Raw genomic sequence first — 27,846 nt, 5'->3', positions numbered from 1 at the left:
TGAATTAATGAATAGATGCATTATTTTATTAGATTTCGCATTTTAATTTCAATATAATTTTGTGTGGATTGAACATGAATTAACAAAAAACAAGCTATTCATTAATTCAGGGATATTTTCTTGTTTTTTTGAGTGAGGGGGCCTATTGCCCCACTTCAGGGGGCCTTTTACCCCACTGGGGGGGGGGGGGGGGGGGGGGGGGGGGGGGGGGGGGGTAAAAGGCCCCCTTGGCACAATGTTTGTTTTTGTTAAAAAAAAAATTTAAGTATTTTTAGGCAAACTTTAGGTGGCATTATTGTTCATGTCACTGTTGTCAAAAACTATGATTAAAACTAAACACATGGTTCATTTCAACTTGGAGAAAAACTGAATTTTCCTTAAGGGGGGCTTTTTCCCCCACTCTACTCTAATTATGATAAAAGGAAATGATGCCCCCTGGGGGCCATTTACCCCGCCATTAAGGGAGCGTTTTACCCCACAGACTACACTTTTACAAAAAAGGGTCTTACTTTCAAAATGTGATTCAACTTTTTATACCTAATGTATTTTTTTTAACGTACTGACTTGTCTACTCATACCAAATACACAGCTGTGATATCTGACGAAATAGCAGCTATCTAAATACAGTTTTACTGATATCTGAAAATTATATCACTTACCATGAAATTTGATTTCTCTCCGCTGCGTTGCTGATATGCGATCCACAGTGGATATTTGTATATCCCCGTTGTCAAGCCAGTCCATAGCAACAATAGAAATGTAACTTTGCGCCATCTGGTGGTTATTTTGGGTAAAACAGGCCGGGGGCCTTTTACCCCACGGGGGCGTATTACCCCACTCTACTCTACTGTTTTTCAGACAAAACATACATATTTACAACCCTGTCATTATCTGGAACCGAGTTTAAATTTCGAACATTCTTAAGATAAAACGTCCTGCATAGTCTCTTTATGATAAACGTCTTAATTAATGCCACTTACCCATGAGGTTATCAAGTAGACATTCTTCTTCCGTACCTTCCAGAGGTATAGTTGGGATACCCATCCCGCAACAAAATATTTATAAGCTTCCAGGCTCTTGTAAGCTTTGAGGGCTTTGCCAGTGTAACACGATTAACGAGAAAATTGTAAATGTCGTGGTAGGCCAGATCGGGCAAATCGCCGGCACCGCAGCTCTGAATTTCCCTGAACAAGGATTGCGGCAAGTTGTACAGATCTGCAATCCCCAACCTGGAACACTTTTGCACGTAATGCTGCCTCACATCACCTTCAAGATGCTGAACAAACTTAGACAAGTTATCGTGCGATGTAGATGGGGTATTTTCCGAATTTTCTTGGGGATTACTCCCTGGATCCATTACGCTCGCGCAAGGTAAACTATCCTGAAGCCGTCCAATATGCCGGAGTGGGCGGAGTACACACGTGCGGGTCACATGACTGCACATCCTCTATACCAGAGACGGGCGAAGAATCTCCACTTTGCCACATCCAATATGGCAGCGAGGATGACGTATGATTCTACACAGACGTATGATTTACTCACATTGAAGCAGCACGCAACAAGCCTCAACAGGAACTACGGGTGACTCGCAGGGCCAAATTAGAATTTGCGTTAACGGCACTATTTTTTTAAATCGCGATAAATTGAGATCGCGTTAACGCGTTATTATCACGTTAACTTTGACAGCCCTAATAGTTATAAATGTACAGTACTGGTCAAAAGTTTAGACACACCTTCTATTCTAATTCAATAGTTTTTCTTTACTTTCTTTAGGGGTTTTTTTTAGTCAAAATACATAAAAACCTATGTATGAAGGAGTAGGTGTGTTCAAATTTTTGACTGGTACTGTATATATTTGAGAATTCAGCAGTATTGTGGTATATCCTGTGAACATCCTCGTTTATTGTTAACCATGTATGCAACATTTGACTATTTTTTTTTGCAGCTACTGTATGGTAAAATGCATAGATATTCTGGTAAGCATAGTAATGCAAAGCATTATGCTTTCAGGTCTGGAGATCATGGACCCAGGGCAAGTCATCTACAGTGAAACCAGGATCAAAGGAGTGGTGGATAAAGGAGTGATCCTGGAATGTGGCCCTAGTTTCCCTGATATCTACATCTGGAGTTTTACCAAACCAGGCACCGAGACAATTCAAGCTGTAGTGTATAACTTTGGGAAGGGTCCAAAACTCCAGCAACTGGCCAAAGATCTGGGTGACCTGAATGTCATTAGTAACAGCGCCTCTCTATCCGTAGCGAAGCTTCCTCTAGCAGCAGAGGGCTTATACACCTGCCAGGCTGTGTATGACACTACTGAAGGAGTCAAGCTTTACTATTACTATGTGTATCTGCGTGTTTTAGGTTAGTAAAGAGTGTTCAGGGCGAGACCTAATACAGGATGAACTCCAGAGTATTTCTTACATGAGAAAATCAATCTCTTAATGCGTCAGATTCAAGGTTGTCCTCTAAATACTGATCAGCGCAAGGTTTCAGGTTTTACTGAGAGAGAAAAAAACGTGAACGAATCGCGTTTCATCTAAATAGATCCATCACCTGATTTGAAACCTTTGTAACTGAAATAAAGAAAAAATATTATTTAGAATTTAGGGTGGCCATTTTTAAGACATGACCTTATGTGTATAAATTAATCATTTTAAAACTCATTCAGGTTTGGACCAAAAACTCAGATAGTTTCAATAGTATTTAAGCAACAATTTCATAAAGTTACAGGTTTCATTACAGATAACAAACAGCCACTGCCATGTTCAACATGTTCAACATTATGGAAAAACAGAAAGAATCTAAGGTAGGATAGTATTTTGATTCAGTAGTAAGCAGTATAAAAAAATTTAAAGGTTTAACCATATCCAGATAGCAGGCCATTCATGGCTCATGTGGTTAATTTAGACCAGTAAGGGTCATTTATAGTAATATCAAGTGTATCAAGTGTAACAATTTCCAAGCTTGGAATCAATAACGTCAGTCAATCAATCAATCAATCAATCAATCAATCTATCTATCTATCTATAATTTAACTCAGTACTGAGAATAAGGTCCATGTCACAATTTCAAGAGTTGCATTTTGTCTTGAAGAACCTATCCATCCATTATCTGTAGCCACTTATCCTGTACAGGGTCATAGGAGCCTATCCCAGCTGACTATGGGCAAGAAGCAGGGTACATCCTGGACAAGTCACCAGGTCATCCCAGGGCTGACACATTAAGACAAACAACCATTCACACTCAGTTAATTTAGAGCCACCAATTATCCTAACCTGCATGTCTTTGGGAGAAACCGGAGCACCCAGAGGAAACCCACGCAGACACGGGGAGGACAACTCCACACAGAAAGGTCCTCATTGGCCACTGGGCTCAAACCTTCTTGCTGTGAGGCAACAGTGCTAACCACTACACCACTGTGCCACCTCTTGAAGAACCCATAAACTGCTAATTCTTAAGTAGTGTTCAGAATATATATCGTGTCCAGAAATATCATTGTAGCCAGAATTTTACTGCAAATAGTGATTGTATAAACAGTTATAAATGAACAAAAATGTTAAAACTAAAAATGAAAAAAGTTTTAAATTTAAAAGATAAAAATTAACAAAATTAGCAAACATTAACAAAAACTCGCACTGTACTTCAAACACTGTAATAATTGGCCAATTCAAGATACCATAGGTAAACCCTAGTTGGTTGTTTCACAAAGTCAGATGATATACTGGAAAAAACGTTAAACTCGTTCGTCTCGTTATCTCTAGCCGCTTTATCCTGTTCTACAGGGTCGCAGGCAAGCTGGAGCCTATCCCAGCTGACTACGGGCGAAAGGCGGGGTACACCCTGGACAAGTCGCGAGGTCATCACAGGGCTGACACATAGACACAGACAACCATTCACACTCACATTCACACCTACGGTCAATTTAGAGTCACCAGTTAACCTAACCTGCATGTCTTTGGACTGTGGGGGAAACCGGAGCACCCGGAGGAAACCCACGCGGACAACATGCAAACTCCGCACAGAAAGGCCCTCGCCGGCCACGGGGCTCGAACCCAGGACCTTCTTGCTGTGAGGCGACAGCGCTAACCACTACACCACCGTGCCGCCAAAACGTTAAACTATTTTCCTAAATAATTATTTCCAATTATTACGGAAACAATTTTGCAGTTACTTAGACAATGCATGTCTACTTTAGCTATTATTTCTTCCCAGCTTTTCAGTCAAACCATGTTGATTTAAAACAAATTTGATATGCTAATGTGTACAAATGCTAATCAAGCCATGGTTAACTTCTCTTAATTGTCATTTCTAACAAGACAGGTTCAGGTCAGTACTTTTATCATGGGCAGCTATGAGATCTTTTCTCACGACTGTGAGCCAGGCATTACTGTTAGTAAGCTATTATGTGTCCAGGGTGGGGTTAATATCAGAGATCAATACAGGCAGCTAATGTATATGAGAGCTCAGCAAGTGTGAACAGATATATTTCACAAGGCCTAGTAAATCTAGCCTATTCACTATAGCTTTTTCTCTCTGCTGAATCATCAGCAGTAATACCAAATATTGAACAATATTATACATGTGAGAATCAGCATAGCTTGCTTGCTACTATAGTTGATATGCTGTCTCAAGACAACTGTGTTTAATCTTTTTTTACCATAGAAAGGCTACTTCAATATTAACTTGGGTTTTGATTGTTTTTTTTAATGAACTACCTGGCGACTTGTCCAGGGTGTACCCCGCCTTTCGCCCGTAGTCAGCTGAGATAGGCTCCAGCTTGCCTGCGACCCTGTAGAACAGGATAAAGCGGCTAGAGATAATGAGATGAGATGAGATAATTCAGAAAAAAACAGACTCTGATCATAAAGCCTTTAAACAATGTAATAGTTGGGCATTTTAATATAGTGGTCATTTTAGCCCCACTATTATCATATTTATTATTATTATTATTATCAATTACACATTATGTTACCTTACCTACCCTCCTCATGCCTCGTGGCACACAGGGCCTCCACACAGCATCTCCACCTTTCCTGGTTGGCCGCTACCGCCCAAGTAGGGCCGCCCAAGTAGGGCCACCCTTTGACCTGTTCAGCATGGGTGGCCCTATCAGAAGTACTAGACACTAGACTCCAGCCGACATAGCTCTAGGGGTTATAGAGGCATGGAAGCTGCCTCACTACATACAAGATGGTGATCCCGATCGAGACGGATTACACATTATGTACACGTTGCTAAAATACTTTGAAGGAAACATGTGACCATTTCATCTCATCTCATTATCTCTAGCCGCTTTATCCTTCTACAGGGTCGCAGGCAAGCTGGAGCCTATCACAGCTGACTACGGGCGAAAGGCGGGGTACACCCTGGACAAGTCGCCAGGTCATCACAGGGCTGACACATAGACACAGACAACCATTCACACTCACATTCACACCTACGGTCAATTTTAGAGTAACCAGTTAACCTAACCTGCATGTCTTTGGACTGTGGGGGAAACCGGAGCACCCGGAGGAAACCCACGCGGACACGGGGAGAACATGCAAACTCCGCACAGAAAGGCCCTCGCCGGCCCCGGGGCTCGAACCCAGGACCTTCTTGCTGTGAGGCGACAGCGCTAACCACTACACCACCGTGCCGCCCATGACCATTTCAGGTTTCAGAATTATCCAAACTATTATAATTATAATTTTTTTAATGACCATTTAACAAAATATACTTAGAATATAGGCAGTAATTTGGCATATTTTGTCCACATATAAGCAGCCGAGCAGTAAATACAAAATCAACAATGACGTGACATCTGTAGCCACATATGTTTACTTTGTTGTAAAGCTTTGTTGGCTGATTTAGGCTATATCAATTATAAAACCACAAATAGTAAGATTCTTATGACAGCTTTATGAGCCCCCAAAAAGTGATCTCAGGATATCAGAATTTTCCAGTTAAATGTTTTAAAAAGCAAAACGGTCTGGAGGGTTCTACACCTCTCTAAATCTCTCTAGAAACATGATATCAGCAAGATTACTTCGATGACTAAAGAAAAAGATGGTTAAGGCCAATCCAGCTGTCTATACTTGTAAATACAGTACCAGTCAAAAGTTTGGACACACCTTCTAATTCATCTCATCTCATTATCTGTAGCCGCTTTATCCTGTTCTACAGGGTCGCAGGCAAGCTGGAGCCTATCCCAGCTGACTACGGGCGAAAGGCGGGGTACACCCTGGACAAGTCACCAGGTCATCACAGGGCTGACACATAGACACAGACAACCATTCACACTCACATTCACACCTACGGTCAATTTAGAGTCACCAGTTAACCTAACCTACATGTATTTGGACTGTGGGGGAAACCGGAGCACCCGGAGGAAACCCACGCGGGCACGGGGAGAACATGCAAACTCCGCACAGAAAGGCCCTCGCCGGCCACGGGGCTCGAACCCGGACCTTCTTGCTGTGAGGCGACAGCGCTAACCACTACACCACCGTGCCGCCCAATTTCATATATATTCCATGTGTTATTCCATAATTTTGATGTCTTCAGTATTGTTCTACAATGTACAGTAGAAAATAGTCAAAATATAGAAAAACTTATGAATGAGTAGATGTGTCCAAACTTTTGAGTGGCCCTGTACATAGCTAGCACATGTACAGTGTCTATTTACTGATGCCATGTTTGCTGATTAAAAAGAGTATCAACCATAGTAATACTAACATGTTTCCAATAGTGCCTGTGTCCAAACCCTACATCCAGTTGAGTGACTCATCGCCAGTAGAGGGCGCATCAGTGTGGATGCGCTGTGGTCTGGAGAATGGCACAAGCCCAATTCACTATGTCTGGGAACAGGAGAACCACAGTGGGCAGGTCAGCAGACTGGCTGAAAGTGACAGCAATCTGATCAACATCACGTCAGTAAGCCGCAACCACACAGGCTGGTTCAGGTGCTTTGCCAGGAACGAGGTCAATCAGCAGAGTGGTGAGCGTATCTGGTTAGATGTCATATGTGAGTGAGACCTTGGACAATCTCTGGCTTCTTTTATAAACCCACTTCATACAATTTCAGTGACATTTAGCAGTTCTTTATGCAAATGTTCCATTTCTTTAGTTGGACCAGATCTGCCTCACATTGAAGTAACGCCTTATTCAGTAACCGATCGAGGTTATTCAGCTCTGGAGAAAGAAACTGTTTCCCTCCTATGTCAAGCCTCATCCAACCCTCCCAGTCAGTATGTCTGGTTCTACAACAACTCCCAGGTCTACACTGGACCACAGCTCACCATCACCAAGATCCTGAGAATGCACACGGGCTACTATGCCTGTCTGGCTCAGAACACTTACCTGAACACCCGCTCCAAGAAAACCATCACTCTCACCGTCTACTGTGAGTCTTCTATTGTCATGACTCTATTTGGATCATATGGCCATTTCCTGTGCCTATGCAACCTTTTCTGGTCAACCTCCAGTGTGGACTTATCTGAACTTTACTTGTCTATCATTCATATCTTTGCTTCCTATTATACATTCCCCTAAACCCATGCATACACATACACACGTTGTTAGATGTCCACTGACTGGGGATGTGCAAGAAAATATTGTCCTCTGGCTACAACAAGCATCTGGATGAGGTAAAGACAACTTTCTGGCAGCTGTGAAATTGAAGGTATAGAGCTATGTTCTTCTTCTCCCTCTATAATGGCAAGCAACAGATGGCATTCTTGTCATAACCTCAGATCTGCATTGACAACAAATTCATAGGGCTGTATTCAGAGGTCAGTTATACAGTACATGTATAGAGAGTCTATACCAAAATTGCACACATCACTGTTCAGACCTCAGACATAACTGCAGACTTAAGTGCTATTCAAACAGTTGCATGAAAATTGCATAAAGTGGGGGTATGTCTCAGTTACATGCGACTCTGATCTTAGACTGCCCCAAATGCACACACACACATTTTTCTTGTGCAAAATCCAGTCTCAGACTCTTCTACTTAAAAAAAAAAAATCTGACAACCTCAGAGGCATGAACTATACCCATGTGGTTTGCATATTCTGAATGGTGTATCCAGACACTTAACTTATGCATGTGCATAACCCATTTCTGAATAAGTGCAACGTTCCCTGCATAAATATTGACATAACTTTTGAACTTAAGTTGCCAACTCTGAATATAGCCCATGGTGCTTTGCCTAAGACTATCAAACTGCAATAAAACGGTTACAGAGTTTTATATTAAGATCGTTGTGATAAGAATCTGTCTAAGATGTAATAGTATTATTTTTGTACTAAATATTTCTTTCTATTTGTGCCTTTAAAAAAAAAAAGGGTGGTTGTGAGACCCCTTCAAGAACTACAACATTGGAATTGTGGAAAAATACCACAAATTTTCTAAAAATGCTCTGCCTTAAAAAAAAAAAAATAATAATAATAATAAATTACCCAAAATAGTTCAAATGCAGTAAATCATGCTGCCCATCTATGTATACAATCTAGCTAGCACAATACAGATACTCCCTCCAACTCTTAGTTTTACAGGCCCTCGCTTGTCTGTATCAATTTCCTTCAGTGTGATGCAATGATTTTCTTTTTACAGATCCACCAGATGGTGTGCCATCTTGTTCAATCTTCCCAACTAATAACTACAATGACTTAGCTCTCATCTGTTCCTGGGAGGGGGGTTACCCTCCAGCTACCCTCAACTGGAGCCCATATGTGAATGGAGATAACTCACAAGGTGTCTCTAACATCACTCGGATTCAGCCAGGGCCCGAGACAGCAAACAACTCCATATTCACCTGCTATGGCTCACATTTGGCACTTACTTTCCCACAGCGCTGTAGCACCAAGACATGTGAGTGCTATGTTTTACTGGCCTAACCACAAAATAGGCTTATAAATATTAAGTTCTTAATAAGTTTCCTAATTGAGTATTGAACTCAAACCATGACATACGGTATTAACCTTTTGTCCAAATATCCCTTGTTTCCCAGGGCTACCGAATGAAGAACCCAAGTGTTCTGCATATGCAACTCGTAATAACGAGTACCTGATGCTGTCCTGCTCCTGGGAGGGTGGTTTGCCTCTGGCTCTGCTGTGGTGGGCTTCTAGCTCAGGAGACATGCAAGGCACATCTGAGGAGAACTCCAACATCCTGGTCTTGCGCTCCAGTGCCACTTATAGTGGCAAAGCATTTGTTTGCCATGCCAAACATCCACTGCTTACAGAGACCAAGCAATGCGTGTTAAAATTAGGTAAGGACTATTCATTCAGAGACAACATTTAGTTGCTGTGTTTATGGTACTTAGGTATTATAAGGAGTAAGGAGCAGAATCCTATCAGCTAGTCATTCTTTTTATGCATTGTTTCTTCCAGAGGCACCAGTTTTGATGACTCAACGCAGTGTTGTTTCAGTATATGAAGGAAATGATGTCCAGCTCACCTGCATTCTGAGCAAAAACTATCCTGCGGTCACAGAGATCACTTGGTACAATAATATGAAACAAAAAGTGGGTGACAGTGGCACACCCAAGAAGTATGTTCTTCAGCAAGCTGCTGCCTGGTCCAACCTGACTGTCCAGGAAACAGATGGCATGGTGGATGGTGGACAGTACTGGTGTTCTGCTACCAATGCTGTCGGAGGAGCAGAGATTCCCATCTTACTGGTGGTGCTTAGTGAGTGTATTACAAGTTAGACACAGATGTCTTGTGGTATTTATTTTTATTTATTTAACCAGGAAAGACTCATTGAGATTAAAAATCTCTTTTACAAGAGCGTCTTGGCAAAGACAAGCAGCAGCACAGCTAACAAAGCATAGAGCCAAAACATACTGTACATCCATATACACAAACATTAAATCATTTACAAAATAAGTTACCCAATGAAGAGGTACTTTAAAAGTAAACAAAAGTTCATGAAAAATCAATATACCAGAAAGTCAGGCAAAATATTTACAGCTAGATGTTTCTGTCTGCAAATAATTTAAAATTGTTTTAAATACATGTAACGAGACCACCTTCTTAAGTTTCAGGTCAGTTTGTAATTGGTTCCAAGTATAAGGTGCAAAAACTTAAATGCCTTTTCCCCAGTTCAGTACAGACTTTTGGAACAGAAAGTAAGAACAGGTACTGCAAACGAAGACTGTAACTGCCCATACTTTATTGACAAAGGTACATTTGAAGGTACGATGGAAGCAGACCTAAAATACACTTATAAACGAGAACATGCCAACGTTTAAGTCTACATGTGGACAAGGCAGACCAACCAACACAAGCTTACAACAAATAATGATGAGTCAGAGCTTTGAACTTAGTAATTATTTTGTTGTGGATTTTGTTATTGAATTTGACTGTAGTGGAATTTTGACAGTAAACTGCTAGCTGTTATGGCGCTTGTCCTCTGTCTTTAATTGATATTATGGTAAAGCTGTCTTTGGTTAAACTGATTGAATGGTATCTCCCAAAGTTGAAAAAAAAAGTGATAAATTGAATAGTGGTCTGGCTTGGCATTCTTCAAGGTACCATTCTGGGGCAACTGTTGTTTCTTTCATATGGTAATGATATGTTAATGTGTTTCTTATTCTGGTTATCATTTCATAGAGGCTTTTGCTTCTTTTTTTAATCACTTTGGAAATTACACATACTCACAGTTTTGTCTCTAATGATCCCAAGATTTTGGAAGATTCACTTTTGCTGTACTTCCCAGAAGCTAAACTGAAGTAATTCTCAGAAAATGTATAAAATCCAAGTTGAACATTTAATAAAGTGTTTTTTTATTTTTAATTAATAAAAAGCTCCAGAATTCAAAGAAAAGATTCATTCAAGTAGTAAAAATAATGCAAGAACCCAAGTCAGAACTGATTTACGAGGCATATTTGGTTTACATATACAAAAAAAAAAAAAAACCCACTAAGAGCTGCTTTCCAAACCATAAATACTTTTTAAAAAGCCAGAATGAGCTGAATCACAACTAGGTGAATGTGAAAACAATGCAAAATTAAATGCCAGTCAAATAAAATGATGAATAGGAAGTGTTTACTGAATACATATTATATGTCTACTGAAGTGTTAATGACTGAATTTCCATTCAGGGTACCCAATGCCTCCAAATGTCACCATCAATAAGATTATGTACAGCAGTCGTCAACGGACAGATGTTAATGTGGAATGGCTGATCCTGTCAGATGATGATCTTACTGGGTTCTTCATAGAGCGCCAAAATCTTCCATTCCCACTCTGGCAAAAAGTGGTAGGAGGTATAGACCCCAGCACCCGAAGCTACCAAATCACCAACTTGGATCCCTCTGGCTCATATGCATTCCGAGTCACGGCTGTCAATCACCGCACTATTGGATATCCCTCAGAGGTCAAGAGTCCAGGTGGGAACTGATGTGAAATTGTATCAGGTTTACAACTTTTATCCTGTGATAATAGCGACAGGCAAATTGTCACTGGTACAGACTTATCCGAAATGTAGCCAGTCAGCTAAGACATGTATTGGTGTCTGACATCTGATCTTCCTTTTTGCACTGCAACTACAAACCTAATGGAGCTACAGATACTGGAAATATTAGCATATGTCACAGGTTCCCAACCCTGGTTCTGAAGTACCCACTGTCTGGCATGTTTTAGTGTTTTCTCTGCTCCCAGCGCTCTTGATTCACCTAAGCAGCTACAGTGGTGCTTGAAAGTTTGTGAACCCTTTAGAATTTTCTATATTTCTGCATAAATATGACCTAAAACATCATCAGATTTTCACACAAGTCCTAAAAGTAGATTCAGGTAACCCAGTTAAACAAATGAGACAAAAATATTATACTTGGTCATTTATTTATTGAGGGAAATGATCCAATATTACATATCTGTGAGTGGCAAAAGTATGTGAACCTCTAGGATTAGCAGTTAATTTGAAGGTGAAATTAGAGTCAGGTGTTTTCAATCAATGGGATGACAATCAGGTGTGAGAGGGAACCCTGTTTTATTTAAAGAACAGGGATCTATCAAAGTCTGATCTTCACAACACATGTTTGTGGAAGTGTATCATGGCACGAACAAAGGAGATTTCTGAGGACCTCAGAAAAAGCGTTGTTGATGCTCATCAGGCTGGAAAAGGTTACAAAACCATCTCTAAAGAGTTTGGACTCCACCAATCCACAGTCAGACAGATTGTGAACAAATGGAGGAAATTCACGACCATTGTTACCCTCCCCAGGAGTGGTCAACCAACAAAGATCACTCCAAGAGCAAAGCGTGTAATAGTCGGCGAGGTCACAAAGGACCCCAGGGTAACTTCTAAGCAACTGAAGGCCTCTCTCACATTGGCTAATGTTAATGTTCATGAGTCCACCATCAGGAGAACACTGAACAACAATGGTGTGCATGGCAGGGTTGCAAGGAGAAAACCACTGCTCTCCAAAAAGAACATTGCTGCTTGTCTGCAGTTTGCTAAAGATCATGTGGACAAGCCAGAAGGCTATTGGAAAAATGTTTTGTGGACGGATGAGACCAAAATAGAACTTTTGGTTTAAATGAGAATCGTTATGTTTGGAGAAAGGAAAACACTGCATTCCAGCATAAGAACCTCATCCCATCTGTGAAACATGGTGGTGGTAGTATCATGGTTTGGGCCTGTTTTGCTGCATCTGGGCCAGGACAGCTTGCCATCATTGGTGGAACAATGAATTCTGAATTATACCAGCGAATTCTAAAGGAAAATGTCAGGACATCTGTCCATGAACTGAATCTCAAGAGAAGGTGGGTCATGCAGCAAGACAATGGCGCTAAGCACACAAGTCGTTCTACCAAAGAATGGTTAAAGAAGAATAAAGTTAATGTTTTGGAATGGCCAAGTCAAAGTTCTGACCTTAATCCAATCAAAATGTTGTGGAAGGACCTGAAGCTAGCAGTTCATGTGAGGAAACCCACCAACATCCCAGAGTTGAAGCTGTTCTGTACGGAGGAATGGGCTAAAATTCCTCCAAGCCGGTGTGCAGGACTGATCAACAGTTACCGCAAACGTTTAGTTGCAGTTATTGCTGCACAAGGGGGTCACACCAGATACTGAAAGCAAAGGTTCACATACTTTTGCCACTCACAGATATGTAATATTGGATCATTTCCCTCAGTAAATAAATGACCAAGTATAATATTTTTTGTCTCATTTGTTTAACTGGGTTCTCTTTATCTACTCTTAGGACTTGTGTGAAAATCTGATGATGTTTTAGGTCATATTTATGCAGAAATATAGAAAATTCTAAAGGGTTCACAAACTTTCAAGCACCACTGTAATTAACAGCCCTTCCTGAGTTGAAGTCGATGCATTAGATTCTGCATTAAAACACACATAATTCCAGGTCCAGGCTTGGGAACATGTAGTGTGTTAAAACTGTGCTAAATACATTATTCCAATTATCCAAGATGGCCAACTTCTACAGTGTCCAGTAAAATGGTGAAATTTTTTCCTACTGTGTCTTAAACCACATGGGCAGATAAACTGGATGCAGTTTGAGGCAAAAGTTAGCAATGCTAGCCTTGTAGCGTCATTACAAAATTAAAGCAGTTGGACAGCGAACACGTCTTTGATTATACTGTCCTTGAAGTAACAGAAAATGTTCTACTACTTTTACAAAACTATGTTTGATACAACAGTTTCTTTTAATTCCACTGACAGTGAGCAAGCTAACAGAAATGGCTCTTTTTTTTTGTCTACGTAGGTGAAACGCACCATCACGAGTTCACCACTTAACCACAACAACAAACCAACCTCACACACTCTCTCTGACCTCTGTCTCTTTTCATAATCTGTCTGTCACCTAATTCTTTGACCTTTCCTGATATTATTGTTGGACTGTATTACTCTTTTTCATTTGTCTTTTTAAGAATTAAAGCTATGTCAATATAATAATAACAAATACTATCCGATTTAGAGACAAACCTTATAATTTTCACATTAGCTAGCTAGAGATAAACGTGAAATTATATCCATCCAGATGGATAAAAATCAAGTTTGCTGTCTTCCAGCTCTTCCAGGCTTTAATGCTTATCCTGCTGTTATCGGAGCAGCTATTGGAGGCATGCTTGTGGCGACGATAGCTACTGTACTGCTGTTCATGTATGTGGTGAGGAATCGCAACAACAACCCACGTAAGTGTGATACTGGAACAAGGGTGCCACTTTACACCATATTTTCCTTGTCATGTCCTTGTTTAGGATTAAATCATTGTGCAAAATTAATTCCATGTTCATTATTTGCTAACATGTTTTGCAAACTTATTTCTGCAGGACTGCATGATTTAATATTTGGCAGGTATGTATGACAAGTTGGAATGATTTTTTTAAATTTATTCTATCCACATTCACTGGATATGAGCAATCGCATGTTCTGATTGGCTACTCTGCTACTAGGCTATCAGCTCATATACCACAAGTAGAGAAAAACAAAATGGAAGCGCGTGTTGCTGAACCAACCGAGGACGAAATAAAAACTACTCGAAAACAAAACCCCAAAAAATACAAAAAGAAAAGCAACAAAATATGGAATGAAAGTATTTGATTGTAAGAACATATCTTTTTTTTTTTTTTCAAGAATTATTATAGCATTTATCAGAAATTGTTACTGTCATTTTGTATTAAGTTTTTATTGATTGAATTTGCAAAAAATAAAATAAAACTGCTCCGTTTCTCAAAATCCAGTGAATGTGGCTAGAATAAAACAGTTATTCCATGCAATCTCGTTGTACATGGCTTATAGCCCACTCGGCGCTACGACTCGATTTCGTGGAATAACTTAACACTAGTGTAAGTTAAAGATGTTGGTTGCTATTTCTAAAAGTGTTTTAGACCTGTAATAATCATATAATTTCAAAGATGTTCAATCTCACCATGCAATGGACTGAACTATTTTATTATTGTTAATTTTTTTTAAACTACAGTTTAGAATTTTCCACCCACAAACAGAATAGAGTTGTTCCATTCGCGACTTTTCCTTAACAAAAACATACCCAAGCAAATGTAGTTTCAGCTTAAGGTGTGAGGTGTTTCAGAGACGATGCTCGTCACTTTGCAGGCAGCAAAGGGTGCAAAAATGGCTCCCCTTTAAACGTTAATTACCGCAATTGAATCTGATATTGAAAGCAAATTAAATTGCTGTACATCAATTTATAATTGCAAAATTTTCCAATATATTTTATTTCATTTCACTCACAGGCAAAACAGCAGGTCTAGAGAAAATATCAATGCCCCTGAGGATGAAGTTCCTGGTGGGTCAGAAGCAGATGGAGGTGAAGGAGTGACAAGCCAAGGTACCATATTCAAACTTACACAAAAATAATGTCATAAAAATGTCCCATTGATCAGAGGATTTGGAGATCAATTTAATTTGTCACTGATGGGAAGATTTACCTTCTCAACAAACCAATCCTACTGCACCCCAACACATATAATCAAATATTTTAACTGGTGTCTATCAGTCCATGTCATAAGAATGGAGCTTGGACATACCGTATGGTAAAGGACAAATCAATTCTGAAGAACTGGTATATGAAATCTTTCTAATTAACGTGACGTGTACGTTTCCTCCGGGTGCTCCGGTTTCCCCCACAGTCCAAAGACATGCAGGTTAGGCTAATTGGTGGCTCTAAATTGACCGTAGGTGTGAATGTGAGTGTGAATGGTTGTCTGTGTCTATGTGTCAGCCCTGTGATAACCTGGCGACTTGTCCAGGGTATACCCCGCCTCTCGCCCATAGTCAACTGGGATAGGCTCCAGCTTGCCTGCGACCCTGTAGAACAGGATAAAGCGGCTACAGATAATGGATGGATGGATAATTAACATGATCTTCAACAGCATCCAAAATCTATTTTGTAATGAAAGACATTTTCTTTGTTCTCCTGTGTTACCCAAAATATTTACTGATCGTGGTGCAGTGAGCTTTAGCCCTCACTTTATCTAAAGAGAGAAAAGCAGCAGCACTTTAGTCTTTTAGTCTGTCCAACTCTCCCACCTCCTCATCCTCATGTGCACTTTTCTCAAACAGATACAGTTCTAAAGCTTCAACTTCCATGTCAATACCAGCATCAACCCCATTGGGCTCATCATCTCATAGATCACTAGCTAGCCAAGCCTTTGCGTAACTCAGAGCAACTGTGTTGTATACATACAGTGGTGTTTGAAAGTTTGTGAACCCTTTAGAATTTTCTATATTTCTGCATAAATATGACCTAAAACATCATCAGATTTTCACACAAGTCCTAAAAGTAGATTAAAAGAACCCAGTTAAACAAATGAGACAAAAATATTGTACTTGGTCATTTATTTATTGAGGAAAAGGATCCAATATTACATATCTGTGAGTGGCAAAAGTATGTGAACCTTTGCTTTCAGTATCTGGTGTGACCCCCTTGTGCAGCAATAACTGCAACTAAACGTTTGCGGTAACTGTTGATCAGTCCTGCACACCGGCTTGGAGGAATTTTAGCCCATTCCTCCGTACAGAACAGCTTCAACTCTGGGATGTTGGTGGGTTTCCTCACATGAACTGCTCGCTTCAGGTCCTTCCACAACATTTCGATTGGATTAAGGTCAGGACTTTGACTTGGCCATTCCAAAACATTAACTTGATTCTTCTTTAACCATTCTTTGGTAGAACGACTTGTGTGCTTAGGGTCGTTGTCTTGCTGCATGACCCACCTTCTCTTGAGATTCAGTTCATGGACAGATGTTCTGACATTTTCCTTTAGAATTCGCTGGCATAATTCAGAATTCATTGTTCCATCAATGATAGCAAGCCGTCCTGGCCCAGATGCAGCAAAACAGGCCCAGACCATGATGCTACCACCACCATGTTTCACAGATGGGATAAGGTTTTTATGCTGGAATGCAGTGTTTTCCTTTCTCCAAACATAACGCTTCTCATTTAAATCAAAAAGTTCTATTTTGGTCTCATCCGTCCACAAAACATTTTTCCAATAGCTTTCTGGCTTGTCCACGTGACCTTTAACAAACTGCAGATGAGCAGCAATGTTCTTTTTGGAGAGCAGTGGTTTCCTCTTTGCAACCCTGCCATGCACACCATTGTTGTTCAGTGTTCTCCTGATGGTGGACTCATGAACATTAACATTAGCCAATGTGAGAGAGGCCTTCAGTTGCTTCGAAGTTACCCTGGGGCCCTTTGTGACCTTGCCGACTATTGCACGCCTTGCTCTCGGAGTGATCTTTGTTGGTCGACCACTCCTGGGGAGGGTAACAATGGTCTTGAATTTCCTCCATTGGTACACAGTCTGTCTGACTGTGGATTGGTGGAGTCCAAACTCTTTAGAGATGGTTTTGTAACCTTTTCCAGCCTGATGAGCATCAACAACGCTTTTTCTGAAGTCCTCAGAAATCTCCTTTGTTCGTGCCATGATACACTTCCACAAACATGTGTTGTGAAGATCAGACTTTGATAGATCCCTGTTCTTTAAATAAAACAGGGTGCCCACTCACACCTGATTGTCATCCCATTGATTGAAAACACCTGACTCTAATTTCACCTTCAAATTAACTGCTAATCCTAGAGGTTCACATACTTTTGCCACTCACAGATATGTAATATTGGATCATTTTCCTCAATAAATACTAGTGCATCTCAAAAAATTAGAATACCATGAAAAAGTTCCTTTTTTTCATAATTTAATTCAAAAAGGTAAACTTTCATATATTCTATATTCATTACATGTAAAGTGAAATATTTAAAGCCTTGTTTGTTTTAATTTTGATGATTATGGCTTATAGCTCATGAAAATCAGAAATCCAGTATCTCAAATTATTAGAATATTCCCTAAGATCAATCAAAAAAGGATTTACAATACAGAAATGTCCAACTTCTGAAAAAGTATATTCATTTATACACTCAATACTTGGTTGGGGCTCCTTTACCATGAAATCACTGTATCAATGCGGTGTGGCATGGAGGTGATCAGTCTGTGGCACTGCTAAGGTGTTATTGAAGCCCAGGTTGCTTTGATAGTGGCCTTCAGCGTATCTGTATTTTTGGGTCGGGTGTTTCTCATCTTCCTCTTGACAATACCCCATAGATTCTCTATGGGGTTCAGGTCAGGCAAGTTGGCTGCCCAATCAAACACAGTAATATCATGGTCAGCAAACCATTTGGTAGTAGTTTTGGCACTGTGGGTAGGTGCTAAGTCCTGCTGGAAAAGGAAATCAGCATCTCCAAAAAGCTCGTCAGCAGATGGAAGCATGAAGTGCTCTAAAATCTCCTGGTAGATGGCTGTGTTGACTTTGGACTTGATAAAATACAGTGGACCAACACCAGCAGATGACATGGCACCCCAAATCATCACAGACTGTGGAAACTTCACACTGGGCTTCAAACACCTTGGATTCTGTGCCTCTCCACTCTTTCTCCAGACTCTAGAACCGTGATTTCCAAATTAAATGCAAAATGTACTTTCATCTGAAAAGAGGACTTTGGACCACTGAGCAACAGTCCATTTCTTTCTCTCCTTAGCCAAGATAAGACATTGTCTGACATTGTGTCTGGCTCAGGAGTAGCTTGATATTAGGAATGCGAAAGTTGTATCCCCTTTCTTGAAGATGTCTGTTCGTGATGGGTCTTGATACACTGACACCAGCCTCAGTCCACTCCTTGTGAAGCTCTCCCAAGTTCTTGAATCAACTTTTCTTGACAATCCTCTCAAGACTGCGACCATCCCTGTTGCTTGTGCACCTTTTCCAGCCACCCTTTTCAGCAATGACCTTTTGTGGCTTACCCTCCTTGTGGAGGGCATCAGTGATCATCTTCTGGACAACAGTCAAGTCGGCAGTCTTCCCCATGATTGTGGTTGTGTGTACTGAACTAGACCGAGAGATACACTGTGTTCATACTGTTTTACTCAAACTCGAAATTAAATATTCTAATATTTTGAGATGGGTTTTTTATGTTTTTGTACTGTATGCCGTACTGATTAAAATTAAAATAAACTAAAATGCTTCAAGCATTTTTCTATGTGTAATGAGTCTATAATATATAACATTTTCACTTTCTTAAATAACTGATGGAAAATATTGAACTTTTTCACAATATTCTAATTTTTTGAGATGCACTAGTATATGACCAAGTATAATATTTTTGTCTCATTTGTTTAACTAGGTTCTCTTTATCTACTTTTAGGACTTGTGTGAAAATCTGATGTTTTAGGTCATATTTATGCAGAAATATAGAAAATTCTAAAGGGTTCGCAAACTTTCAAGCACCACTGTACAGTAGTTGCATTGAATTCTGGAAATTTGACTACAATGTTTGTTATTTACACTCAGTCTACACTGAAGTTCTTATTACTATGACTATGAACATCTCTGGAAAATAGCAAGTGTAAAACAAGCATTTGCACTTTTGTTTTTAGCAGCTAACAGTGAACTATCCTTTGCTTCAGACTGCTGAATTTTTTGTTCTCTTACTAAGTAGTAGTAGTATCAATATGGTGGTGATTATAGGAAATTTTGCTGACTGATTGGTTAAGAAACTCTGTTTCTCAATCATCACCTTAAACAACTCAGCTGCCAATCGCTTCATCACCGTAAGTGAGGAAGAATTACAAATTATGAAAGAAAATGCTGTTCCTAAAAGCACTAAAGATGCTACGAAGTTTAGTCTAAAACTATTCAAAGGTAAAGTGGAGTTGTGATTTATTTTCTCGATTTCAAAACAAAGTATTGTATGTGAGTCGGCATAGATAAGTGACAAGCCTGCACGTGCCTTTGCTACATTTGCATGCTGCTTTTCTCATCTCATCTCATTATCTCTAGCCGCTTTATCCTTCTACAGGGTTGCAGGCAAGCTGGAGCCTATCCCAGCTGACTACGGGCGAAAGGCGGGGTACACCCTGGACAAGTCGCCACGTCATCACAGGGCTGACACATAGACACAGACAACCATTCACACTCACATTCACACCTACGGTCAATTTAGAGTCACCAGTTAACCTAACCTGCATGTCTTTGGACTGTGGGGGAAACCGGAGCACCCGGAGGAAACCCACGCGGACACGGGGAGAACATGCAAACTCCGCACAGGAAGGCCCTCGCCGGCCCCGGGGCTCGAACCCAGGACCTTCTTGCTGTGAGGCGACAGCGCTAACCACTACACCACCATGCCGCCCCGCATGCTGCTTTTGAAGTTTGATATTAATAAATTTTAAGACTTTTTTTTTTAAATAACCAATGTATTTATACTAAAACAATTAACCACCTCAGGTTCAGTGAACATCTGTGAATAATAAACTCGACTTTGTCCAAGTTATTATTCACTGATATTCACCTCAACTTCGGCGAATAATTGTTAATTACGTCTTTGTAGAAATAGTTAAGTTGGGTGGAGCACAGAAACACGGCAGGCCAGAACTGAGTTCACAAAAACCCTTTTATTTTAGCTTTTCAGCTTTCCACTTATTCTCGCGCGCGCACACACATGTTCTGGTTGGGGGAGAGCTCCCTTCCTCTTATAGGGCGCGGTCACTGGGAAAGACACACAAACACAGGTTAATTCCCATCAGGTGCAGTGATTCTGCCACTTACCTTCCCTGACTCCGCCCTCCATTCACAGACCGCCGCTTGACCACGCCCCCGCTGCCACAGTCTTTTAATTAATAAAAATAAAGAAAAAAACCCACTGAATTAGAAAGTGTCCCCAAACTTTTGACTGGTACTGTATTTACAAGATAAATATATTTAATGTGCTTCAGGGTGGAATTTTGCTTTAAAGAAAATAGCTCACAAATAATTTTGAATTTGTTCATTATGATATAAACACTAAAGTGATGAAAACAGACGGGACTATTTTTTGTCAGGGTGGCCGCCGTAACTCCATTGTGTGTGAGGTCATTTTCTGCAAGCATAGCGGAGGTGTACAAGTGCATGCTACAGTGCCTTACAAAAGTATTCATCCCCCTTGGTGTTTGTCCTGTTTTGTTGCATTCCAAGCTGATATTAAAATGGATTTTTGGAGAGTTAGCACCATTTGATTTACACAACGTACCTACCACTTTAAAAGTGCACTTTTTTTTTTTATTGTGACACAAACAATAATTAAAATGAAAAAACAGAAATCTGGAATGTGCATAAGTATTTTCCTCCAGAATTGCCCTGTATTTAGTGCCATCCATCTTTCCTTCAGTCCTGACCAGCTTTCCTGTCCCTGCAGATGAAAAACATCCCCACAGCATGATGCTGCCACCACCAGGCTTCACTGTAGGAATGGTGTTCTCAGGGTGTTGGGTTTGTGCCACACATGGCATTTCCCATGATGGCCAAAAAGTTCAATTTTTGTCTCATTTGACCAGAGAATCTTCTTTCATGTGTTTGGGGTGTCTGCCACATGCTGTTGGGCAAACTCCAAACGTGATTTTTTTTTTAAAATCAGTGACTTTTTTTCTGGCCACTCTTCCATAAAGCCCCACTCTGTGAAGTGTACAGCTTAAAGTGGTCCTATGGACAGATACTCCCTTCTCCGCTGTGGATCTTTGCAGCTCCTTCAGTGTTATCTTTGGTGTCTTTGTTGCATCTCTGATTAATGTCTGAGTTTTGGTGGGTGGCCTTCTCGTCAGGTTTGTAGTGGTGCCATATTCTTTCGATTTTGCTATCATGGATTTAATGGCACTCCCTGGGATATTCAAGGTTTGGGATATTTTTTATAACCCAACCCTGATCTATACTTCTCCACAACTTTGTCTCTGACCTGTTTGGAGGCTCCTTGGTTTTCATGTTGCTTGCTTAGTAGTGTTGCAGAGTCAGGGTCCTTCCAGAACAGGTTGATTTATACAGACATCATGTGACAGATCATGTGACACTTTGATTGCACACAGGTGGATCTTAATCAACTAATTATGTGCCTTATGAAGTGAATTGGTTGGACCAGCTCTTATTTAAGGGTTTCATACGAAAGGGGGTGAATACCTATGCACACTCCAGATTTCTGTTTTGTTCATCTTATTGTTTGTGTCACAATAAATTAAAAAATAATAAATAAATAAATAAATAAATAAATAAAAGTGCACCTTTAAAGTGCATATTGTGTAAATCAAATGGTGCTAACCCTCCAAAAATCCATTTTAAATGCAGCTTGTAATGCAACAAAACAGGACAAACACTTTTGCAAGGCACTGTATACTAGTTTCAGCAGAACGAAGTACTGTGTCGGGGATGGTTGGAGATGGATGTAAGTGCAGAAGATCTTTATAATAAAGAAAAGTGCAAACTGGCAAATAGTCCAAACCAGCAGGCATATATCATGAACGATAAAACAGGCAAAAGGTGGAGCAAGGCACAAACAGAATACTGTAGACAGAAGCAGGGTCAAAATCGAGGAACAGGAATCAGAAACAAGGAAATCAGTCAGGAAACAAGGCTCGGTATGTGTCACAACAACGCAATACTTCGCAAAGTAAGTCTGCATTCTGAGTCCTTATTTAGGCGTGCTGATTGCTCATTAATCCCGTGCAGGTGTGTGTCATTCGTGGAGCACACGCCGTCCAGAGAATCCTTCTGTTGTGACAACTATAGTATAATATGGTCTAGCGTGACTTCTCAGTCAATTTCTTTGCATTAATCTGCAAAAATTATGGCAATGCAGTATTAGAAAAGGAATCAAAATAAAGTAGTGGCTAGTTTATTGCCTGTTTTTTTTTTTTAAGATTACCTACTTATCTTCCATCCGTTTGATACGTGACACAGTATGCTGTCATGAAGAATCCTACGTTATGCAGCGCCACCCTCGTTTTCGTCTCTTAATACAGCCATGTATCTGGCTAATCCAGTACAGCCGCGCCCGGGGAAATGGCCCAACCGACTGAGGATACAAGTTTAACATGTTTTTTTTTTTACGCTTAAGTCAGCTTAATTTTTTTTCATCTAATACAAGATGTTCTAATGTATAAACGATGGCATTTCATAACCCCGTAATTTCAAAATTTCCTGGTTAATCGCTTTAAGATCCAGAGCACATGGAAAGCTTTGATGCGGCTGCTTTAGTAGGACTATCAGAGGAATTTGAAGTTATACAGTGTAGCAAAGCATGTTTATTTATATATATATATATATATATATATATATATATATATATATATATATAAAACATTAGCCTGCTTACTATTATATTGACATACTACAATATATTATTTAGTAATATGCCAATTTAGGGGCGGCACGGTGGTGTAGTGGTTAGCGCTGTCACCTCACAGCAAGAAGGTCCAGGTTTGAGCCCCGGGGCCGGCGAGGGCCTTTCTGTGCGGAGTTTGCATGTTCTCCCCGTGTCCGCGTGGGTTTCCTCCGGGTGCTCCGGTTTCCCCCACAGTCCAAAGACATGCAGGTTAGGTTAACTGGTGACTCTAAATTGACCGTAGGTGTGAATGTGAGTGTGAATGGTTGTCTGTGTCTATGTGTCAGCCCTGTGATGACCTGGCGACTTGTCCAGGGTGTACCCCGCCTTTCGCCCATAGTCAGCTGGGATAGGCTCCAGCTTGCCTGCAACCCTGTAGAACAGGTTAAAGCGGCTACAGATAATGAGATGAGATGCCAATTTATCAGCGATTTAACAGTAGTGGTATTACATCAGCTATGCACAAGTACTAACAGCTATTAGCATCACAGCAGCAGTGAGTAGACCAAAAAAAAAAAAAAGCTTATTCTATTTATAACAAGGTTTGAGATTTATACATTGTTCTATAATAAATGTGAGTTAAGAATGAACATAGAGGGATTTTCCTTGCCTGATGGAGATGGAGATTAGGAAACGGTGCTACACTTGGGGACACTATGCTCTGGAGCAATTTATTTTCCAAGAAATATGGATGTTCTACACACACACACACACACACACACACACACACACACACAAGGCAGGTATTTACCATTTTACAACCCCGATTCCAAAAAAGTTGGGACAAAGTACAAATTGTAAATAAAAATGGAATGCAATGATGTGGAAGTTTCAAAATTCCATATTTTATTCAGAATAGAACATAGATGACATATCAAATGTTTAAACTGAGAAAATGTATCATTTAAAGAGAAAAATTAGGTGATTTTAAATTTCATGACAACAACGCATCTCAAAAAAGTTGGGACAAGGCCATGTTTACCACTGTGAGACATCCCCTTTTCTCTTTACAACAGTCTGTAAACGTCTGGGGACTGAGGAGACAAGTTGCTCAAGTTTAGGGATAGGAATGTTAACCCATTCTTGTCTAATGTAGGATTCTAGTTGCTCAACTGTCTTAGGTCTTTTTTGTCGTATCTTCCGTTTTATGATGCGCCAAATGTTTTCTATGGGTGAAAGATCTGGACTGCAGGCTGGCCAGTTCAGTACCCGGACCCTTCTTCTACACAGCCATGATGCTGTAATTGATGCAGTATGTGGTTTGGCATTGTCATGTTGGAAAATGCAAGGTCTTCCCTGAAAGAGACGTCGTCTGGATGGGAGCATATGTTGCTCTAGAACCTGGATATACCTTTCAGCATTGATGGTGTCTTTCCAGATGTGTAAGCTGCCCATGCCACACGCACTAATGCAACCCCATACCATCAGAGATGCAGGCTTCTGAACTGAGCGCTGATAACAACTTGGGTCGTCCTTCTCCTCTTTAGTCCGAATGACACGGCGTCCCTGATTTCCATAAAGAACTTCAAATTTTGATTCGTCTGACCACAGAACAGTTTTCCACTTTGCCACAGTCCATTTTAAATGAGCCTTGGCCCAGAGAAGACGTCTGCGCTTCTGGATCATGTTTAGATGCGGCTTCTTCTTTGAACTACAGAGTTTTAGCTGGCGACGGCGGATGGCACGGTGAATTGTGTTCACAGATAATGTTCTCTGGAAATATTCCTGAGCCCATTTTGTGATTTCCAATACAGAAGCATGCCTGTATGTGATGCAGTGCCGTCTAAGGGCCCGAAGATCATGGGCACCCAGTATGGTTTTCCGGCCTTGACCCTTACGCACAGAGATTCTTCCAGATTCTCTGAATCTTTTGATGATATTATGCACTGCAGATGATGATATGTTCAAACTCTTTGCAATTTTACGCTGTCGAACTCCTTTCTGATATTGCTCCACTATTTGTCGGCGCAGAATTAGGGGGATTGGTGATCCTCTTCCCATCTTTACTTCTGAGAGTCGCTGCCACTCCAAGATACTCTTTTTATACCCAGTCATGTTAATGACCTATTGCCAATTGACCTAATGAGTTGCAATTTGGTCCTCCAGCTGTTCCTTTTTTGTACCTTTAACTTTTCCAGCCTCTTATTGCCTGTCCCAACTTTTTTGAGATGTGTTGCTGTCATGAAATTTCAAATGAGCCAATATTTGGCATGAAATTTCAAAATTTCTCACTTTTGACATTTGATATGTTGTCTATGTTCTATTGTGAATACAATATCAGTTTTTGAGATTTGTAAATTATTGCATTCCATTTTTATTTACAATTTGCACTTTGTCCCAACTTTTTTTGGAATCGGGGTTGTAATTTCGCTGGCAGATGCATTTGATTCATCAGTGAGAAAAACCCTGATCTCTGAGCATGCATCACTGCCATCTGCTGTTTTTGTGCTTTGTCCTTTTCTGTGCATCTCCTGACAACATTTCCTTTCCTAGGACCATCTGTGGTGCTGCCAAGACCCACCGCAACACCCACAAACCTCCCCCCAGGGGATGAACCCGTCAATGTCACCATCACCGTCATGGCCTCAAGTTAGAGCCACCATGCAAACTGAAAGTTTTTATTTGACCTGACAGCGATACAGAAATAAACAGGAAGTAAAACGAGGGGAAAAAACCTACCTGGAGGATTTATGACACCGGCACAGAGCACCGTTATATATTTTTTTAAAAACCCTATTTAAAAAATGAAAATTAAGTTTACCGGCTCATCAGGACGTCATCCTGATCATCCTTGCTTTGGCATTGTAAGAAATGAAAATATTACACAAATTACTTGTAAAACTTGCTTACATCTAAAGAAAGGATTATTTTATAACAGCAGTTTGGAAATAATTTAAAAAAAAGTTGATTCATTCTCATTATACTCTTTTCATATAGCTGAACAAAATGGAAGACTTACATTGGGTTGGGCAGCTTAGCATTTGTAAACAATAAAAGTTATTATTTTCTGAATTTCCTTTGGTGCCTTGATTTTGTTCTGAAACTCAAATCTTTCACACCTGCCATTAAAAAAAAAACAATTTTTATTTTTGATGACATGGAAAGTTAGTAAAAATACGCAGGTGATGAGAAGAAATTGCGCACGCTGATTGGTCGAGAGATTTGGACTATTGCTTAATCATCATCTCGAGCAATCCGGCAAAATGGCGGCCAATCGCGTCGCCACCGTACGCGAGGACGAATTACAAATCATGAAAGAAAATGCTGTTCCTAAAAACACTAAGTTTGGTCTAAAGCCATTCAAAGGTAAGGTGGAATTGTAATTTATTTTATCCATTTTAAAACAAGGTATTTTATGTGAGTCAGCGTAGATAAGTGACAAGCCTTACACTTGCATGCCACTTTTGAAATAAATAATTTTTAATACGATATTTCATTTTAAATTTTTTTTAAATAAAATCACCTGTGTATTTACTCGACTTCGTCTCGGTTATTATTCACCGATATTCACTTTGCCTTTGGTGAATAACTGTTAATTAATGAATATCTTCTGACCAATCAGAATCAAGCATCCAGTAGCACTCTGGATTAAAACATTTTAAGGCCCGGTCCCACTGGCCGATGGACACAAAACGTATGCAAAAAGGACACAGCGGACGAGCAAAATTTCGGGGGTGGCGCTATCCGTTTTCATCCGCTCCAGAAATGGACAAAATTGGCGAAAATTTGCGAAAACAGAACGGAAAAGAACGGACGTGGGTAGTATATAGCGGGGATGTTAAACGCATGTTCATAGGAAGCCTAGCGGATGAAAGCAGATGGAAGTGGATGACAGCTCCGAAGGGGTTACCGGTGATAACTGAGAAGCGGACGCATAGCAGAAAGAGCGGATGCATAGCGGATGAAGGGGATGCATCACATACGCCTAACGGAAACAAAGGGGATGTTGCGCGGATGTATATCGGATGCAGACCGTTCACTGCGCATGCGGGGGGTATGAATTGCATCTGCTCCGCGGATATAAAGGGATGCAGCACGCACGCCGTCAGCATAAAGCGGAAAGACGTGCTGGCGGCTACATCGATACATCTCTACTGAGATCCAGATGATTTTCTCCCCCTTTTTATACAAAATATCGATTGTCCACTAGGTGTCCTTCTACATACTCTAGACATACTCCAGACATCCTAAATATACGAGATACATCCCAGATATAAACGCTTTGTCCGTTTTGAATACTTTATATACGAGGTGCATACGCTTACATCCTTTCTATTTCCGTGCTACTAACGATGAATAGACGTTTCATGTACCTTATCTTTCCTCCCTCTTTCCGTTTTCAGCTGCAGCGGATGTGAGTTGCGAGGATGCCCAGAGGATGCAGAGAGGATACAGCAGACGTTTAACGGATGATAACGGACATAGAACGTTTGTTGCTCGTACATGTCGCGGATTTACATCGTACATGGCGGAAAGTTCATCCGTTCTAAAAGTTTTGTGCAGCTCAAAACTTTTTGCGCGGATGAAATCACAGTGGACGGATGCTCGATGGATAGAGCGTATGAAGCACGTATGCAATGAGTACACAACGGATGCATAGCGTTTTCCAGCGGATGGCAAAGATTTTTTTACGTTTTACATCCTCTTTGCATCCGTAAGTGCAGTGGGACCGGGCCTTTACTGTGAACATCAATT

General features: G+C 40.4%; 1 protein-coding gene across 1 annotated transcript; it reads left to right on the top strand.

Moving 5' to 3' along the window:
• The first annotated feature begins 2,000 nt into the window (after nucleotides 1-2,000).
• On the top strand, nucleotides 2,001-25,745 carry LOC132894780 (V-set and immunoglobulin domain-containing protein 10-like 2). The gene is made up of 11 exons (XM_060934896.1): nucleotides 2,001-2,364; nucleotides 6,734-7,009; nucleotides 7,112-7,387; nucleotides 8,599-8,856; nucleotides 8,996-9,256; nucleotides 9,378-9,677; nucleotides 11,093-11,380; nucleotides 14,022-14,144; nucleotides 14,283-14,307; nucleotides 15,207-15,301; nucleotides 25,645-25,745. The coding sequence occupies exons 1-11, from the start codon at nucleotides 2,001-2,003 to the stop codon at nucleotides 25,743-25,745; spliced, it is 2,367 nt and encodes a 788-aa protein (XP_060790879.1).
• Nucleotides 25,746-27,846: the final 2,101 nt, after the last annotated feature.

Source organism: Neoarius graeffei, chromosome 12 (assembly GCF_027579695.1).
Source record: "Neoarius graeffei isolate fNeoGra1 chromosome 12, fNeoGra1.pri, whole genome shotgun sequence".
Taxonomy (NCBI): Eukaryota; Metazoa; Chordata; class Actinopteri; order Siluriformes; family Ariidae; genus Neoarius; species Neoarius graeffei.
Note: the sequence above shows the minus strand (reverse complement) of the source record. Positions and strands in the feature narration are given on the sequence as shown.

Coding starts and splice junctions, on each gene's coding strand:
- LOC132894780 (XM_060934896.1), top strand. CDS start 2,001: ATGCTTTCAGGTCTGGAGATCATGGACCCAGGGCAAGTCATCTACAGT. Junction 8,857..8,995: donor GCGCTGTAGCACCAAGACAT/GTGAGTGCTATG, acceptor CTTGTTTCCCAG/GGCTACCGAATGAAGAACCC. Junction 15,302..25,644: donor TGAAGGAGTGACAAGCCAAG/GTACCATATTCA, acceptor TTCCTTTCCTAG/GACCATCTGTGGTGCTGCCA.